This window comes from Lethenteron reissneri, chromosome 51 (genome assembly GCF_015708825.2).
Source record: "Lethenteron reissneri isolate LAM-NWPU_2019-01 chromosome 51, ASM1570882v1, whole genome shotgun sequence".
In the NCBI taxonomy this organism is placed as follows: Eukaryota; Metazoa; Chordata; class Hyperoartia; order Petromyzontiformes; family Petromyzontidae; genus Lethenteron; species Lethenteron reissneri.
This window is the reverse complement of record NC_083829.1, coordinates 7,176,528-7,196,432: the sequence shown is the minus strand read 5'-3', so window position 1 is coordinate 7,196,432 and position 19,905 is coordinate 7,176,528. Positions and strand designations below refer to the sequence as shown.

The 19,905-nt window shown below is 52.2% G+C and overlaps 1 protein-coding gene across 6 annotated transcripts in view; it reads left to right on the top strand.

Moving 5' to 3' along the window:
- The window catches only part of LOC133355414 (plasma membrane calcium-transporting ATPase 1-like), a 54,615-nt gene extending 48,815 nt beyond the window's left edge, over positions 1 to 5,800 (top strand). For 2 of the 6 annotated variants that reach the window (XM_061572696.1, XM_061572695.1), the window contains 2 exons: positions 201 to 356; positions 4,617 to 5,800. In XM_061572696.1, the coding sequence (XP_061428680.1) occupies positions 201 to 356; positions 4,617 to 5,024 (564 nt within the window). In that variant the 3' untranslated portion in view covers positions 5,025 to 5,800. Of the gene's footprint in view, positions 1 to 200; positions 357 to 1,247; positions 1,310 to 4,616 lie in introns of all 6 variants that reach the window. The other 4 variants (XM_061572700.1, XM_061572698.1, XM_061572699.1 and 1 more) reach the window with 3 other exon arrangements.
- The last annotated feature ends 14,105 nt before the right edge of the window (positions 5,801 to 19,905 follow it).

Here is a 19,905-nt window from a genome sequence, read left to right as displayed (position 1 = left end):
ACACCACCACCACACACCACCACCACACACCACCACACACCACACCACCACCACACACCACCACACACCACCACGACACACCACCGCACACCACACCATGCCTCCCCCCGCGCACCGCCGGGGACCGCAAGTGCCCCCCTCCCATTGACCCCCGCCCCCCTTCCTCCTGACCCCCCCGCCCCCCCCCCCCCCCCCCACAGATAAACTCGCTCAACACGTTCCTGACGGGCGGCGCGGCTCCGCGGCGCCCCTCGCTCAAGAAGCAGGGCTCTCTCTCCAGCGCACAGCCCGACGGAGTAACCCCCCCACCTCCCCACGCACGCACCCCCTCAAGTCCCTGCGCCGCGTCCAACGGAGTAACCCCCCCACCTCCCCACGCACGCACCCCCTGTAGTCCCCGCGCCGTGTCCGACGGAGTAACCCCCCCCACCTCCCCACTCACACACCCCCTGTAGTCCCCGCACCGCATCCGACGGAGTAACCCCCCCCACCTCCCCACGCACCCACCCCCTCAAGTCCCCGCGCCGCGTCCGACGGAGTAACCCCCCCCCACCACCCCACGCACCCACCCGCTGTAGTCTCTGCGCCGCGTCGCGCGTTCCGCCACAGGGCGACGCGGAGTCGGCCGCGCGAGCCGCTACCGTCGCCTCCTCCGGCGGCGTCTCCTGCGGCTCAGATTGCCGGTCGGCTCTCGGCCCGATTTCCACCCCCCCCCCGCCCCCTTTTCCTCCGAGTCGTCGAGCAGGGTCCGTCAGGGTGGCCGCGTCGCGCGGATCGTCCTGCGTGGATGTGCGAGGGTCAAATTTCAACCGGGGGCGGCGGGGGTGAGGGGGGGGCGGTGGTTGAAAGCAACGGGTGGGGAGGGTGGCACCCACGCTGCCGTGCTTGGAGCGGGCGGTCACTCGAAGGGGTCTTGGTGCTAGTTCTTTGATATCCGCTTCCGTTCTCCGATAGCACGAAGGGTGACTGCCGCTTGAGCGGTTGCCATAAAATCGCGGGAGTAAATGACAAAAATTAATATATAAATGGACACGAAATTGCAATTTATGCGCTACTTAGGACCGTTGGTGTCACCTTGACATGCAAAGCATGCTGGGATACCCGGTTACGACCGCCTGTCCGTGTCACCTCCTCGCGTGTTATCTCGTTGCTGTTCAGTGTCGATGGTCCGTGGCGTGAGTGGTCCTCCCCCGATCTTAACACCCCTCCGTCCACTCCCACACTGACCACCGTCTTTCTCTTAACAGACGTCTAACCACTCGTCCTGAGTGCCCTCACCACCCCGCTCCCCCCTCTTCCCCATGACGGCGTGAGTACCGTCGTCGACGTTTGCAAGAAGCTCTTTTGCTTTGCCCCCCCCCCCCGCCCCCCGCCCCCCCGCCGTGAATCAGTCCCTACCTCGGTCGCACGGCTCACCGAACCGATGTCGATTCATGGCTCATTCCCACCGCAACAAAGCGGGCAGCTGTGGTATTGATGACGAGTTGTCGTCCAACTTAACCTTTGACCTGGGTCAAATAATACCTTTGAACTAAATCTATTGTTGCAACGTTTAAATCTAATGGAGTTTTTGCTTTTATTCTTTTAATTTTATATAAATGCCCAACCTGGCAATTTATTTTGGCAAACGAAGAGGCAAGTCCCGGTGACATGGGGGGATCAAATGTTGTCTTTTGGGAGGCAGGGACTGAGACTGCAGAATTTCACGGTCGTACACTAATGCTGATTGCTTGTGTGGCTCTCTCACACGCGTGCGGTGTCCCACGGGGCTCGCCCAGCCACTCTCGGGGAGTGGCTGGGCTAGCCAAGGGCTCGGGTTAGGTTTAAGGTGAGGGCTAGGGTTAGCACTCTCAGTAGGATGAGGGTTAGGGCTAGAGTTAGAGATAAAGTTAAGGTGAGGGCTAGGGTTAGCACTCTCAGTAGGATGAGGGTTAGGGCTAGAGTTAGAGATAAAGTTAAGGTGAGGGCTAGGGTTAGCACTCTCAGTAGGATGAGGGTTAGGGCTAGAGTTATGGATAAAGTTAAGGTGAGGGCTAGGGTTAGGATTATCAGTATGATGAGGGTTAGGTCGAGAGTTTGGGAGATAATTAAGGTTAGAGCAAGGGTTAGGATTATTATCAGTATGATGAGGGTTAGGTCTAGAGTTAGGGAGATAAATCAGGTTAGAGCTAGGGTTAGGATTATTATCAGTATGATGAGGGTTAGGATTATCAGTATGATGAGGGTTAGGGCTAGAGTTCGGGCTAGATTTAGTGATAAAGTTAGGGTTATGGCTAGGGTTAGGACTATCAGGAGGATGAGGGTTAGGGTTAAGGTTAGGGCTTGGGTTAGGACTATCAGGAGGATGAGGGTTAGGGTTAAGGTTAGGGTTAGGCGTATCAGTAGGATGAGAGCGAGGGTTAGGACTAAGATTATGATTCAGGTTATGCCTAGGGTTAACATCGATATTTTGGCTACGGTAAGGACTAATGCAATGTTGAGGGCTATTTGGGCTCTGGCTAGGATTAGGGCTTTGGCTAGGTGTAGATTTCTGGCAAGGGTTAGGGTCAGGGCTCAGTCCAAGCGTAGCCCCACGACATTGGTTAGACCTTGCCTTGGGCTGCTGTTAGAAATCAAAGCTCCGACCAAACCAAACGAGGAGCTGCTGCCGAGGCTCCACCAAGCCGGGTTTGGTTCCAGCTTCGTGGGGAACGTTGAACGTTTGCGGGATCGCCGCAGATGTCAGTGCATTGAGGAGGCCTTCATCCACCAGTGGATTGGCTGCATCTAATGATAATGATGATGACGATGATGATTATTTGGCGTCGTTTCAAGGACAGCGTCAGGGTTTACGCAGCCCTAAACCTCGCCTGAATGCTTGGACCCTGCTTTGGGGGGGGGGGGGCAGTGCCAGATTAAGCTACTGCGGGGCCTGTAGCATATGTTATAAAGGGGCCCTAAATAAATAAAAAGCGTAAATATTAAAACACATTTTTTACTTGCATAGTAAAGTAATTGTATTTTAAAATTTGTAATTAAGCCAGATAATACGACAAAATCGCTAACCTTAAACACCCAGTCGTTCATAAATGTTGAAGGCGGTATAGTACTATAGTAATAGAGCAAGTGCAGATTTACTCAACCGGAATTGACAGCTTGAAAGCATTTAGCGCGGGGCCCTTGAAAGTGCGGGGCCCGTAGCTTGTGTAGCTACTTGTGTAGCGACATAAGTAGCCCACATGTAGCTACTTATGTAGCTACTTGCGTAGCTACTTGTGGTGCTACTAGGATAATCCGGCACTGGGGGGGGGGAGGGTTATCTGAGTTTGCAGCTCAGACCTCGCCGGTCCCGGTTTGCAGTGCGAGCCGTCGCGTGTTCTACTCACTGATGCCCCCCCCCCTCCTCCCCCACTCCTCCTGTTGCAGCTCCTGCTGCCGTGGGTGCTGACGAGTGCCGCCGTGTCTAACTAACCCTCCTTGTTCAACTCACCACCTTTGCCTCGCTCGTTTCATCTCCGCTCACGCCCCCACCACCCCCACCACCCCCACCTCGATCACGCCGCTAACCCGGGCGCGCCCCCCAGCGGTTGCTCTGCTCTAACCCGCGCGTGTGCGTGGGTGTGTGCGTGTGTGTGTCGATGTGTGTGTCGATGTGTGGGTGTGTGCGTGTGTGCGTGGTGGGTGCGTGTGCGTGGTGGGTGCGTGCGTGTGTGTCGATGTGTGCGTGTGTGCGTGGGTGTGTGCGTGGGTGTGTGTGTCGATGTGTGCGTGTGTGTGTCGATGTGTGCGTGTGTGCGTGTGCGCGTGTGCGTGCGTGTGTGTGTCGATGTGTGCGTGTGTGTGTCGATGTGTGTGCGTGTGTGCGTGGGTGTGTGCGTGGGTGTGTGTGTGGGTGTGTGCGTGTGTGTGTGCGTGGGTGTGTGTGTGGGTGTGTGTGCGTGTGTGCGTGCGTGGGTGTGTGTACGTGGGTGTGTACGTGGGTGTGTACGTGTGTGTGTGTGTGGGTGTGTGTGCTCACACGGAAGTGTAGCGGTTCGCGCTACGCTGCACTACGAACCCCGGTGACCCGGGTTCGATTCCCCCTCACAGCCACCAACACCGGTGATGATTATCTGAACCGGTCCTAGGCCTCCCCTACGTCGGCTCAGCCTCAAACGAGTACCTGGTGCGGTGTGTAAACATCGCCACTGGGGAGACAAAGGCGGCCGGGCGTGGTGCTGGCCACCCACCACCTCGTGTGCCGTTCCAGTCTTCATAGGTGCTCGCTAACAGCACTTGTCCAACAGTATGTCAAGGCGGGGGATCTTTGTCTTGGTTTTTCTGTGCGCTCACTGGCGACTAACTCAGTACCGAGACTCGTGTCTCGACATGTTGGGGGTGCCGGGGCACCCATGACACCCACAGTGGCTACTGTCCACAAGTCACGTGCCACCTACTCCAGTCTACTAGCTCACACTCTTGATAGATGCCCACTCTCAGTAAACATTGCCAACACTGGGCCAATGTTCGCATGAGGTTGAAACCGTCGGGCTAACGTAGGCCCGACTTTCCACGTTTACCGGTGTAGACGCGGGGACGACTGCTGGCAAATGACGCCGTGTCGCGTTTTCACCTCCCCTCCCCCCCTCTGGACGCAGATCCGCGTGGTGAACGCGTTCCGGAGCTCGCTGTACGAGGGGCTGGAGAAACCGGACTCGCGAACGTCCATCCACAACTTCATGTCGCAGCCCGACTTCACGGAGGGCGAGCACGCCACACCGCAGATCCCACTCATCGATGACACGGACGCGGACGAGGACGAGGCGCCCACCAAGCGCAACGACGGGCTGCGGCCCGTCGCGGGTCTCGGCGGGCCGTCGCCCAACCGCAACAACAACCACAACCACCACGACCGCCACCAGCAGCTCAACCTGCAGCCGTACGGCCTCGAGCGCCGCGGCCTCGACAGCGGCATCAGCTTCCTGAGCACGGAGGACGCCAGCAAATCAGCCACCGCCTCCTCCAGCCCCGGCAGCCCCTTCCACAGCTTCGAAACTTCACTCTAGGGGAGGCCACCGCAGCCGCCGTGTTTCTACCACACCGAGTTCTCGGCGCCGCCGCCGCGGCCAAATTTTTGTACGGCCGTCATCTTGGTGCCGCCCCCTGACGCCGCCATCTTGGGTGTTGCCGCCATGCCGTTGCCGCCATTGTTGGTGCTACTGCCATTTCGGGGCCGCCATTTTGTCGCGTACATCTTGGGGTTTTCTGTCCCTTTTCGTCGATCTGCTGCTGCTGCTGCCGCCGCCGTTGTCCTGGTTTCGTCACCGTTTTGTGGCTGCCATATTGGTGCTGCCATCCTGGTTTTGCTACCCATTTTTGGGGCCGCTAACTTGGTTCTGCCGCCGTATTGGTTTTGACGTCGCCACCTCGGTGCCCGTTTTGCCGCTCGGCCTCTTGGGAGAACCAACCGCCAAAAAAGCGGCCGGAGGCATCGTCGTCGCGTGCGAACAGCCTTTAACTTTTGTTTTAACCAATGAGGTGTATTGGGGGGGGGGGGGGGGGGAGTTCTTCTAATTGTCAAACGGGAGAGTCTGACGGAAGAAATGTGAACGGTAAAATGGAAACCGAGAATGTGGATTCATTATTCAGGGTCTCAGTTAAATCCTTCGTGAGATGCACAAGGCCCGAAGCCTGCCAGGCAACACGGCGGAGTTGTGTGTGGGCCAAAGGACGAAAGGCCGATGTTGGATGGGGGGTGGGGGCTGCACTTTGTCCCACTTTTCCACGTAACCTCCCGACCTCACCATGCTGAACTTCGCTCCCCTAGTTCAAGAAGCTCATGCCGAGAGAGGTCCCAAATCCAACCTACCACACCACGTTTTGCCCCCAACGAAGTGAAATGAAGGCTCTGTTGCCGTTCACTGAGCAACACGGACTCCACGCGAAATTTAGGAGCTCGGGGCTCTGAAGGGAAACGGAAAAAAAAACAACGCGGGTTGGATTTATTGTTGTGCTCAGGGATTGGATCCGGTCGTTTGTGTGAATCATCTCGAGCCCCGTGGGGCAGCACCTGAGTAAAACCAGGGATCGACGCGAGAGAAGAGAGGACGTCGGAAACTACATTATTGACATTGGGGGGCCTCTGTTTTCCCTGGGAACGAACCACCTGGGCAGCTTGCGACGTCACGCGGGTTCACCTCCCACTTACGGGGGCAGCCGCTGACCCGCGACCCGTATTGACCTATTGACCTCACGAGGACCCATTTCGTTCCACGGTGTCAGCGATGCAATTGAAGAGCATGCCGTTTCTGGTCTTAAGTTGTCGTTATTTATTTATTGTTCGGACCGCTCACGGAGGCGGCAAAGGTCGGGGCAGAGATGGCGCGAGTCGCGAATCCCGCACGACGCAGGCCCAAGATGGCCCTAAGAGCACACGCGCGTGCGGACACTCGGGACGCGCACGCCAACGCACTTGAACACACACACGGACACTTAATGCACGTATATCTGGTAAATGTGCCGGACGTTGGATCGACGTTCCATGTTTACTGGGTAAACACGTACGGCCATGAGCACGCACACGCACGCACGCACTTACAGTGACATGTGAACACCTAATTACACGCACGTACGCACGCGAACACAGAGGAACATGCGTGCACAGATGAACGTGTACACACGCACGCACACACATTAATACACACTCACTTGTGCAGTGCGGAAACATCATGAACACGTAGGCACACACACACATGAGCACTTTATCATACGCACACACGAACACTGGATCGCACGCACACGCTTGAAGACACGTGAACACTCAATCACGCACACGTGAGCACGCGCACACTTGAGCACACACGTGGACATTTGCGCTTCCATTTTGTACGGTGTGTGGGACACTGAGAGCTGATGACTGTGGATGTTCGTCTCGTAGCACTGCTTCACTTTCACTCTCAACCAAAACGAAAACTGTCAGAGCGTCGATCATCTTCGCCGACCTATCCCCCTTCCCCACCCCCACCACTTTCCACTCCGCCCCCCCAGCTAGTGGTTTAAAATTCCACATTCCCATGGCAGGGGCCAGTCCATCCGTGGGACCTACCCCCTCCCACGTGTTTCCAGCGCGAACCTCCAGAACGCGTCCAGGAATCTAGCCGGGTCGGGCAGCTACAATTCCTGCCGATTCCAGGCGCTTCCCGGTAGGATTGGTGAATCGCCAAAATGATGGTAGTGCCGATGTGGAGGGACGTGTCAGTACAGCAAGTGGGTTTGTGTTGTGTAACTGCACGCATGCGGGGAGCGGGGAGGGGTTTCCAGGCACTCCAGTTTCCTTCCACGTGCGAAATGATCTCTCGCTCTATTATAAATACAATTCTGGTGTAACAAACTAAACTAATCTTCTTGGTTCTTTCGGTAAAATCACGTAGAATGGAAATAATACAATAATAAAAAATAAAACATAATCAAATAATTCTCACGACGTTTCGGCCTCAACGCAAGCAGCCGTCCTCAGGTGAAGAACAGGTCTGTCGAGAAGACAGAGTCTGACTGCGTTGTGGCCGAAACGTCGTGAGAATTATTTTATTATGTTTTATTTTTATTATTTTATTATTTCCATTCTACGTGACTTTACCGAAAGAACCAAGAAGATGAATCCCTGCAGTCACGAAAGCTTTAAATCGAAATTTAAACTAAGCTAATTTTGATTTGACCAGGCCTACTGAGCTACTGTATAGCTCTTTCTCAGAAGCGACCTGGCCACAAAAAGATAGCTCAACGAAGTGGCTTATCACGTGGACATTTCTAACAGCCAAACACGCTAAACGCATGTTGATTTTTAAACGTGGAGAGAATAACTGGAGGACCCGGAGAAAAACCCACGCGACCACGGGGAGAGAGACGCGCAAACTCCAGATATACAGGCGTCAGGGTCAGAATCGAACCCACGACCTCCTGTATCTCAGGCGAGGGAGTTAACATCTCCTAGCCACCGTGGCGCCCTATACATTTAGAGCTGGGACGATGAATCAGTTAGAAAGTCGGCTCCACGGGTGATCAATCAGTTGCACACAACGTTGGCTGTGCGCAACTGAATCGCTTGCATGCGGACGTCGCTGCGACGAACTCTGAACTCTCCAGCCTCGATCCGCTCAGGGATATGTAAGCCACGTGTTTCATCACCTCGACCAGACACTGAGACCACGCCCGGACACGCCCCTCGTTGCGCAACTGCTCGCTGAGATGAGCGATCTGCAAGCTCAGGTGACCTGTCGAGGCGGCTTAACGTCCGGTGGATAGTCTCCCTCGCCTGACGACCATTCATTAACTCCCTGGCTCCAGCCGCCCTGGGACTCGGTGGTTCGTGGTGGTGGTGGTGGCGGTGGGGAGGTTTTGTCCCGAGGCGTCTGGAATGTAAACCTCGCTCACGATTGTAGAGACATTCTGACAGCAGTTGCTGGAGCTGCCTCCCCCCCCCCTGCCAATATGCCGCTGACCCCGCCACTACTGTTAGAAGGGCTTCCTCGCGTCTCAGGTGAAGCCGGACCCCCCCCCCCCTCGCCTACTTGCACACCTTGGGTAAAGGGGGAGGTGGGGTGGCGCAGGTGGGGAGGGTGGGGAGGAGGGTGGGGTGCGGCCTGCACCGTGCAGGATGGGATGGGGTCAAGGGGGTAGTGTTAGGCTGGGCTAGGAGATAGGGGCAAGATTCATCTGTAGGGTTAGGATTGTGGCTAGGGTAGGGGATTAGGCTAATGTTAGGTGCTAGGAATTCGGGATAGGGTGAGGACTAGAGCTAGGGCTATAATTAGAGGTAGGGTTATATAATTAGGGGTAGGGTTATGGGCACAATGTTAAGGCTGGGGTTTTTAGCTACAGCCAGGGATAGTGTTGGGGCTCCAGCAATCGTTAGGGATCGTGATCCAGGCGAGGGCTAGAGGTAGGATTAGGGGTTAGGGCTAAAGGGTCGTCTATGATGAAGGCTAGAAACTAGGGATAGGATTAGGGCTTGGACTGCATCTTGGTCAGGAACTGGACGAGGGATATGGTTAGGACCAGGGATAGGAGTAGAGCTGTGAATAGGACGGTGTTTGGGGTTAGTCTGAGGATTAGAGCTGCGACTATAGTAAGGACTGGGGTTTGTGGCTTCGGCGATTATCAGCTCTTGTGTTCGGATTAAGTTCAGTGTTACAGTCCATAATAAAGGTTTTTTGGAGGGTTAGATCGCGCAAATCTAAATGTGTCGTTAAACCCGCCGCCACCCGACACAGCCAATTAGTAAGGTTCGTCAAGAGAGTATGCCTAACCCCAAAAAGAAATACCCTTTATGATGGATAATATTGGTTGCAAAAGCCTACGCGTTAAACATGCGTTATAGGTCGGGGCTAGGGATGGGGATTAGGGGTTCAGACGTTTGTATTTGGGGCTAATGATTGGGCGGGGGGAGGGGGTGGGGGCTAGGGTTAAGATGTTAGACTAGGAATGTCGGGCTGGGTTGGGGGGTCAAGTCACGACCCCGACCACGTGCACCCTCACCGCCACGAGGGGAGCTCGGGGCTTGGGGCCACCTATCAAACACGACCCCAGACGACCCCAGAGGTCGCAAACGGGTTTTGATTCCTTACCCGTACCCGGCCGCACCAGGGTCGCAAACGGGTACCCGTACCTGTACCCGGCCGGGTACGGGTACCCGTACGCTACCCGTACCCGTACCCTACCCGAAATGAGTGACAAACGGTTACTCACCGGTGACTCACGACCTACCCGTACCTGTACCCGGCTGCACCAGGGTCGCAAACGGGTACCCGTACCCGGCCGGGTACGGGTAGTCGGGTATCGGGTAGGGTACGGGTATCGGGTACCCGGTTGCGACCTCTGCACGACCCTCCCTCCCATCTCCCCCCCCCCTCGTTCCCTCCCCCCCCGCCCTGCACCACCTCCGCGTGGCTCTGACAGTCTGCATGAGTTTGGCAATAGTTTATATAAGAGTAACTTAAATATACACAACACGATATAATTTGTATTATTGCTGTTATTATCACTGTCGATATTATTACTGCCGCTGTTATTTGCCGAGTCGGTGCCACGAGGCTTCGTTTCTCCGCGCGTCTTCATTTCGTGACGCGCCCCTCCTCCCCCCCGATGCCAAGATGATAATGATTATCAATACAGTATTATAGTAATAATCATTATTATTACGAAAATTTGTATTAATTTTTTGCATTATTCGGGTCCCCCTTCCTCTCTGTTATTGACTTTGTGCTTTAAAAACGAAGGCGCCATCTCACCGCGCGCGAGGCTCGTGTTTCTTTGTGGTATTTGGCCCCGCTGGGTGCCACGTGACTTTGTGCCCCCCCCCACACCCCCGCGTGCATGCCACCGTCTCTCTTCTGCGACCTCCTCGCTCGTCGCGTTCTCTACCCCTACCCCGCCCCGCCCCACGGTCGCTGACGTCATAAAGAACACCCCTCCCCCCGGTCGCTGACGTCATAAAGAAAACACCGCCCCCCCCCCACACTCTCTCCCTCCTCTTTTAGTTTGTCCCCCCCCCCCTACGCTTGACGCCCGCGTGCTTCAGCTGGGCTGAATCTGATGGGGAACTTTGGCGCCACGACTGGCGAGGAACAATAGAAACACAATGGAGGCGTGGGTGGTGGTGGCGGTGATGGCGGTGGCGGCGGTGATGGTGGTGGTTTTCCGTTATTGTCATTTATTGTTCATTTGGTGGGGGAGCGGTGGCGCAGTGGTTAGCGCCGCGCGACTCACCCGGTCACCCGAGTTCGATTCCCACGACCCCCCCACCCCCCCGTCAAATAACGGTGATGAATTTTAGAACAGGTCCTGAGCCCTTCCCTAGGTCGACTAGGCCTTAAAACCAGTACCTAGTGCAGTGTGTAAACAGCAACACTCATGGGGAGGCAAAGGCGGCCGGGCACGGTGTTGTTGGCCACCTAACTGTGCCATCGGTGCTCGCTGGGGGTCATTTTCGTTTTGACCGCACGCGTGCGGATGGGACAGAGCCGGGCAGTATAGGTTCGACTCCCACCTCCGTCCCGACCACCTTACCAACCACCACCCCCCCCCCCGTTCATCGCTCGTGAGACACCGGGTAAAGCCACCGCCCAATCCCACCACCCACGATCGGTTTCTTCTTCCACTTCTCCCGCCGAGGCCACGGAGGGAACGTTCAGCCGCGCCGAGTCCGTGCCTCGTGATCGTTGGGTGAAGCAAAAAAAACACGAAACGCCTCCCACGAAAATGGATTTTCATGCGGATGGATTGCAAGCCCCCCCCCCACCTTCCCCCCCCTCCCGCCTCCGCCCCCCCGCCACCCCATGTCGTCGTCGTCGTCCGCGCGTGGCGCCCCCCTCTTGCAGTATCGGGGTGTTTTTTGTTTGTGTCAGGGGGCACGGGCGAGAGAGTGTGCGGGGAGGGGGGGGCTCACAGTTGCTCTGTCATCGTCGTTGGGTTCTTTGCCGCTTTTTGAGGGCCCCCCCCTCCCCCCCTCCCCGCCTGGCTGGAGCGGCGGTGGTCGGGCGCATTTATTTATTTATTTGTTTCTGTCAGGAATAATCGCGAGGTGATTTGCACCTTCGGAGCAATATCAACAAATAAACGTCGTCGTGGTGAAATTACAGCGAGGCCCGCGAGGCGCCGTGTGGTCTGTGGTGCTGGTGGTGCTGGTTGTGGTGGTGCTGGTGATTGTGGTGCTGGTGGTGGTGGTTGTGGTGGTGCTGGTGATTGTGATGCTGGTAGTGGTGGTTGTGGTGGTGCTGGTGATTCTGGTGCTGGTGGTGATAGTGATTGTGATGCTGGTAGTGGTGGTTGTGGTGGTGCTGGTGATTGTGGTGCTGGTGGTATTGACCACCCACCCCGTCGTGTGCTGTGCCGGCCTTCAACGGTGCTCGCTAACAGCACTTGCCCCAACATTCTGTTGCAGGCTCTACGGGGGAGCTTTGTCTTTTGGTGGTGTTGGTGGTGCTGGTGGTGATGGTTGTGGTGGTGCTGCTGGTGGCGGTTGTGGCTGTGGCGCTGAAGGTGGTAGTGCCGGTGGTGGTGATGACAGTGCAATGTGGGTTTTTTTTCTTTTCAAAGTGTACCCATGAAGTATATCCACCTCTCTCCCTGACAGACATTTCAAAGTGCACCCCAAAAATGATGAAACGCCTACGCGCATTCACAAAATGTACCCCCAAAATTACACGCGCGCGCGCGCACCCGACACCATTTCAAAGCGCGTCACAAAATATCGCGCAGGCCCGCGAGCAAATGTCGGGGTGAAACCGGCAACGATCTCACAGAGCCACCGTGGTTTCAAAGGGTTCGGCGACAATCTCGCCCGGCGTCTGCAGCCACGCTCACGGGCGCGTGGCAGGAGGGTAAGCCCAGCCAGGGCGTGGGCAGTGGGGGAGGAGGACGATGGGCAATAGTAGTTTCAAGTTTCAAGTTTTTAAGTTCCATTTATTAGGTATAGCCCTTTCGATTTGAAGCTTTCGTGACTGCACGGATTCATCTTCTTGGTTCTTTCGGTAAAGTCACGTAGAATGGAAATAATAAAATACTAAAAATTAAACATGATAAAATAATTCTCACGACGTTTCGGCCACAACGCAAGCAGCCGTCCTCAGGTGAAGAACAGGTCCGTCGATAAGACAGAGTCTATTATGTTTTATTTTTATAATTTTATTATTTCCATTCTACGTGACTTTACCGAAATAACCAAGAAGAGGTATAGCCCTGTGAGCCATTCGGCTCTTGAATCGGGTGCAACCGCAACAAACAAAAAAATAAAAACATGAACAAGAAAACATCTTAAAGTGACTAAGTGCAAACAGAAAATCCAAGAAAAGACAGCAAAATATTGCAGAAAAAGCACCGTACACCAACACTGTGTGCAAAAATCCCAGTGGGATGCAAGTCAAACAACAACAACCACAAGACAACTTAGATTAAGGCCATCAGTCTAACTCTGTAAAGAGTAGGGGTGCAAATGATGACTGATTATGATGATGATGATCATCATCAAAATGATGATGATGATGATAATATTAATAAGGGTTCATCTTCTTGGTTGTTTCGGTAAAGTCACGTAGAATGGAAATAATAAAATAATAAAAATGTTACATAAAATATTTTTTATTATGTTTTCTTTTTATTTATTATAATAAAATAATAATTAAATATATTTTATTATGTTTTATTTTTATAATTTTATTATTTATTTCCATTCTACGTGACTTTACCGAAAAAACCAAGAAGATGAATCCCTGCAGTCACGAAAGCTTTAAATCGAAATAATAAGGGTTTTCTCATTTTTTTCTGGCGACAAAACTGAAACCTTTTGTGTGCGTCATCTGGTCGAACACCGTATGAGACTCGGCTCTAAGGAAAGCTGTCTCTCGTGTGGACCAATCAATTTCAAGGACACTGCATAAATTATCAGTGTTGTTTTTTGTTTGCATTGTGACTGCAAGTATTGTGGTTAATGTAAACATGATTCCTTGCAAAAGGTTTCAGTTTTGTACTGGCAAAGGAGGCCTCGTGATAATGATGACGACAATAACGATGGCCTTAATGATAACGATGATCGCAATGATTACGATCATTTATTATGATCACAATGATAACGATTATGACGACGACGATGATGATGATTGCGATGGCAATGATGACATGATGATGATGAAAATAATGACGATCGTGTAACAATTACGATGATACTGATGGTCGCAATGACGATGATTCCAGCGGCCGCCCCGGTAAATCCTGCGGTGTGTAACCACCGTCCTCATGTCACGTGCCGCCCGCTTCACCCGCGTCGGACGTTAATTTATTGTGACGTCATTCGCAGGACAGCGGGGCCACCTCGTGCCGCCGTCACGGTACCGAATTTTGCAAATTCGAAAATCACACCCCGCAAATGACTCAATGTAGTATTGCTGGCATCAACTCGCTGATTCATAGACTTACATAGAGACCAATAGACTCACATAGACTCACATAGACTCACATAGAGACACATAGATTCACATAGAGACACAGACTCACAAAGAGACACATTAACTCACAGACCCACAAAGAGACACATAGACTCACATACTCACATACAGACACACAGACTCACATAGAGGCCCATAGACTCACATAGACACATATAATCACATAGAGACACAGACTCACAGACTCACATACAGACACACAGACTCACATAAATACCCATAGACTCACATAGACACATAGACTCACATAGAGACACAGACTCACAGACTCACATCGAGACACACAGACTCACAGATTCGTAAACTCACAAAGAGGCACAGACTCACATATAGACTCACATAGACTCACATAGAGACACATATAATCACATAGAGACACAGACTCACAGACTCACATACAGACACACAGACTCACATAAATACCCATAGACTCACATAGACACATATAATCACATAGAGACACAGACTCACAGACTCACATACAGACACACAGACTCACATAAATACCCATAGACTCACATAGACACATAGACTCACATAGAGACACAGACTCACAGACTCACATCGAGACACACAGACTCACAGATTCGTAAACTCACAAAGAGGCACAGACTCACATATAGACTCACATAGACTCACATAGAGACACATATAATCACATAGAGACACAGACTCACAGACTCACATACAGACACACAGACTCACATAAATACCCATAGACTCACATAGACACATATAATCACATAGAGACACAGACTCACAGACTCACATAGAGACTCACAAACTCACATAGAGAGATACAGATTCGTACAACAACAACCGTCATTCGCCACTAAGTGGCGGTGACGTCACCACGACATGGAGACACACAGACTCACAAAGACTCACATACATACTCACATAGACTCACACAGACTCACAGACTCACATACAGACTCACATAGACTCACATAGACTCACACAGACTCACAGACTCACATACAGACTCACACAGACTCACATAGACTCACACAGACTCACAGACTCACATACAGACTCACACAGACTCACACAGACTTACATGCAGACTCACACAGACTCACAGACTCACATAGACGCACATAGACTCACAGACTCACATAGACTTACATACAGACTCACACAGACTCATAGACTCACATACAGACTTACATACAGACTCACATAGACTCAATACAGACTTACATACAGACTCACACAGACTCACATAGACTCACATACAGACTCACACAGACTCACTCACAGACTCACATAGACTTACATACAGACTCACATAGACTCACACAGACTCACAGACTCACACAGACTCACATAGACTCACAGAATCACATAGACTCACACAGACTTACATAGACTCACATAGACGCATAAACTCACATAGACTCACAGACTCACATCGACTCAATACAGACTTACATACAGACTCACATAGACTCACTCACAGACTCACATAGACTCACACAGACTCACACAGACTTACATAGACTCACATACTCATATAGACTCACAGACTCACACAGACTCACAGACTCACATAGACTCACATAGACTCACAGAGACTCACATAGACTCGTATACGAGACTGGCACCGCACCCAACGCCCCCGGGTGTCCGCAGATGACTCCTGCAACTGATTCCCGGCCCCTGGTCTCTTGACGTCTCCCCAGCTTCAACACAATCATCTTGAACAATGGTGACAAGTGACCGTGCGATTTGTGGCCGTGGCGATGAAGATGCCGGTGGTTTACCTTGTACAAATAAGGATGGTAATTATGATGGTTATCTTAAAGATCGTTTAGCCTTGGCCAGGAAACCCGCACGGGATGTTTATATCTTCATTTGGTTTGTTTTATTTCTACCTCCGCGACTTTACCGAAAGAACCAAAGAGTAGGGGGATGTTTACACTTTGGTCCGTCCTCTGCCCGACATTTCACGGTGAGGGAAGTATTCAGCGGGCTGTGATAGCGCCCCAGCGCAGAGAGAAGGGCTCACACAATGGGTGTAGGGGTGGGGTCACCTTTGAAACCCCCTTCATCCCCGCCACGGTGGCTAAGAGATGTTAACTACCTCGCCTGCTGTACGGGAGGTTCGTGGGTTCGATCCCGACCTTGACTCCTGCTGTTGTAGATTTGGAGTTTGCGGTGTCTCTCTCTTTCCCCGTCGTCGCGTGGATTTTGCTCCGGGTCCTCCAGTTTTTTCCCCTCCACGTTAACAAACACGCCTTTAGAGTATTTGGCTGATAAAAAATAAATGCCACTTATCATTTGTGTCGCTTCTGAAAAAGGGCTATAATAGCTCAGTGAGCCTTACCTGTCAAATAAAAAAAATATTTGTAGTTTAATTCTAGAATTGAAGCTTTCGTGACTGCAAGGATTCATTCTCTTTGGTTTTTTCGTGATTTAATTTAATTGTTTTCATTTATTTTATTTTTTTACCTACGTGACTTTATCGAAATAACCAAAGAGTATTTGTAGTTTAGTTTAACCACACGATAACGTCTCTTGCGAGTAGGGGGTGCGTGCGGCCGAGTGGGAAGTTCTAATAAGTTTCGCTCCGTGGATTGTTCTTTGTTGTTGTTAAGAATTTAAACGGTAGCTCGCGGGATTTATCACGCGCGGTCTGGTGGCGCACAAAGGGAGGAAATTAGTCGCCAAAGTTCGCGGCGTGTTCGCACCCGACTTATAATCAACGGGGAATTTAAAAAAATGTCTGGCCTGGACTTTTGCAGCTGTTTTAGACTAATTTCAGGGTGCTGATTCCAAATCTGATCTCATATTTGCTCTATCACATCTCATTTTTATGCTATCGGCATACCACATTTTCATTGATTTTACCCGAAATTAGCTCCGTCACTTATGATTGCAAGTTGTTGCGAGTCAGTGACTGCTTTAGTGTTAAAATATGGTGCTGTATTTTTAGGATAGTGTGTTTATAATATCATTTTATGTAGATATTCACATTCATTTAATATTTTTCTTCTGCAGTTTTTATTGAAAATGCAATATTTGATATCTCATAAACCTGATGTGATAGACAAAAACTGATGTCAGATTTGGAATCAGCACCCCAAAATTTCATTACACCGTTGGAATACCTTATGCCAGAAAAAGTGTGTTGACCAATGTAATCAACGGGGAAAGCGCCGTCGTTGTAATGTATAAATCTATCGTGTGTATATTTTTAGCGAATAAAATTCCCCAAAGCGAATTTTTTAGCAAACGTTCAAATGTACGGCGACAATCTAAAGGTACAACTGGAGAAACACGCAAACTAAAAAAAAAATACTTTGAAAATGTTTTACCAGGTTAAAGCCCACTGAGCTCTATAGCTATTTTTCAGAAGCGACCTGGCCACAAAATGATAGCTCAACTAAGTGGCTTATCACGTGGAAATGTTTAGCAGCCAAATACTCTAAACGCGTGTTTCTTAATGTGGAGGGAAAAAACCAGAGGACCTGGAGAAAAATCTACGCGACCACGATGAGAGAGAGAACACGCAAACTCAAAATATACAGCAGCAGCAGGCGTCAAGGTCGGGATCGAACCCACGCCCTCCTGTATACCAGGCGAGGCAGTTAACATCTCCTAGCCACCGCGATGATGATGATGAGAGAGACGAAAACTCCACATATAAAGCAGCAGCAGCAGGCGTCAGGGTCGGGATCGAAGTATATTTAATGAAGTAGAACGTGTTGTCTATATATATATAAAGTTGCGCATTTTTATGTGACGTCACATTTCTCAACCCCCCCCCCTCTCGTCAAACATCGTCACAAATGTCTGACCCCCCCCCCCCTAGGTGCGTGACGTCATTTATGGACGGCCCCAAACGCAACCACGCGGTGACTGAAGCCTGCCGCCGTGCGGTTTGTACAAATAAATCAATCAATCAACGCGACACGTAAGATCACGGCGTATATAAATGAAGCGATTACAACCGCACGCTCTTACAGAACAAGCGAGCACATCCAGAATGTCTCGGGCCGTGGTGACATTCTCCCAGCCCCCCCCTCCACCCATCGCTGGGACCGTGCTACTGATGAAAGTGTCGCGTAGCTCCTGGCCTCTGCGTACCCTCGGTGTCCCCCCACCCCCACCCCTGCTGATTCTGTGCGGCCAGTCCTTCTGTCAACACCACTTTCCCGACAATCTAAAAACAACGGCGGCTGGTTCGTCAGAGCGGGAAAGTGATGTGCTGGGGGTTGGTTTAGGGGTGACGGGGGACTGCCCGGTGCTTTCCGAGCAAATTTCCAGAACGCCGCCACCACCGCCCCTCCCCACACGGACGGGCGGGTGGGGGGAATGAGAGAGTCGTTTTATTTATATCTTAATGTGTTTGTTTGTCTTTGTGCGTCTGTGTGTTGATGTGTGTTGATGTGTGTGTGGCTTGGGGGGAGCGTAACCGCTGGCGCGCTGCGCTCCGAACCCAGCGGCCGGATTTCGATCTCCCCCGCCCCGCTCACGGCCAACACCAGTGACGATTATTTGAACCGGTCCTGGGCATCCCCTAGGTCGACTTCAGCGTAGAATTTGCACCTGGTGCGGTGTGTAAACATCGCCGCTGGGGAGACAAAGGCGGCCGGGCGTGGTGCTGGCCACTCACCCCATCGTGTGCCGTACCAGGCCTTCATAGGTGCTTTTGCTAACAGCGCTTGCCCCACCCAACCGTCTGTTAAAGGCTATACGGGGGATCTTTGTATTTAGTTGTCTATTCGTGTGTGTCTATGCCGAAGCTTCGGTCTTCTCGGCCAGAGTCACCTGCCCTCCCTTATTCTCTGCTTGCAAAACGTGAAGGCCTCCAAATGAAGATCTGCGCCGATTTGAAACGTTCAGACTGGCCTGCCTGGATTTAACCAGGAGCTCACAGAAGCATTGAAAGGTCTGGGACACAGTCCCATCAGTGCGCTCCTCGGGCAGGCGAGGCTACGTTGGCTTGGTCGTGTAGCCACCGCATGCCCAGCCACCGCATGCCCAGGCAGCTTCTGTTTGGTCGGACAGAGGGGGCTCAACGGGCGCTGAACGGGGTAAAGAAGAGATGGGATGGGCTGATAAGTGGACTTGCAGAAGATTGACACCAGCGGTGTCAAGATCGGCCTCTTGAGTAGGAGGAGGCTCGTGAAGGCCGCTTCCGGGCAGTTGGAGGCTGCCGCCTTCCAGCAAACATCGGAGAGCAGAGGAGCGACGCTCACAACAACGCGCGAAGCACCGGGCGGATAAAACGCAGCGAGGTGCCACCAGTGGGCAGGACACGGGAATCATCTGCCAGTCGTTTCGGTCAGTAAACCCGCGGTACCCTGGGTGTGCGAGTGGGTGGGTGTGTGTGGTGAGTCGGGGCGATTGGGAGGGTGTGTGTGAGTCGGGGCGAGTGGGTGGGTGTGTGTGAGTCAGTCGAGGTGAGCGCGGAGGTGAGTGGGTGAGTGTGTGTGAGTCAGTCGGGGTGAGCGCGGAGGTGAGGGGGCGGCTGAGTGACCCTTGGTTTCAAAGCGCTCATGGTCATTGTGTTGCGAATGAAAGCAACAATTCTGAGCAGAGGAAGCTATCCAGCGATGCCTACGCGGAATCGGAGTACAACCGAGTTTGGAGGAAGCGGAGAGAGTCAAATTTATAGCCGTGTTTGGCGAGTAAAGGCGTAGCACTGCAATTCCTTGCACTCGCCACTGCTTTACGGAGCGGTTACAAAGACCCCCCCCCTCCCCCATCTAGAGACGGTTTCCACTAAACACTTTTTTTATTTTACCAGGTAGGGCCCACTGAGCGATGATGTAGTTCTTTGTCAGAAGCGACCTGCCCACAAATGATAGCTCAGCCAAGTGGCTTGTCACGTGGAAATGTATTGCAGCCCAGATACTCCGAACGCGTGCTTGTAAATGTGGAGGAGAAACACTGGGCGAAAAATCCCCGCGACCACGGGGAGAGAGACACGCAAACTCCA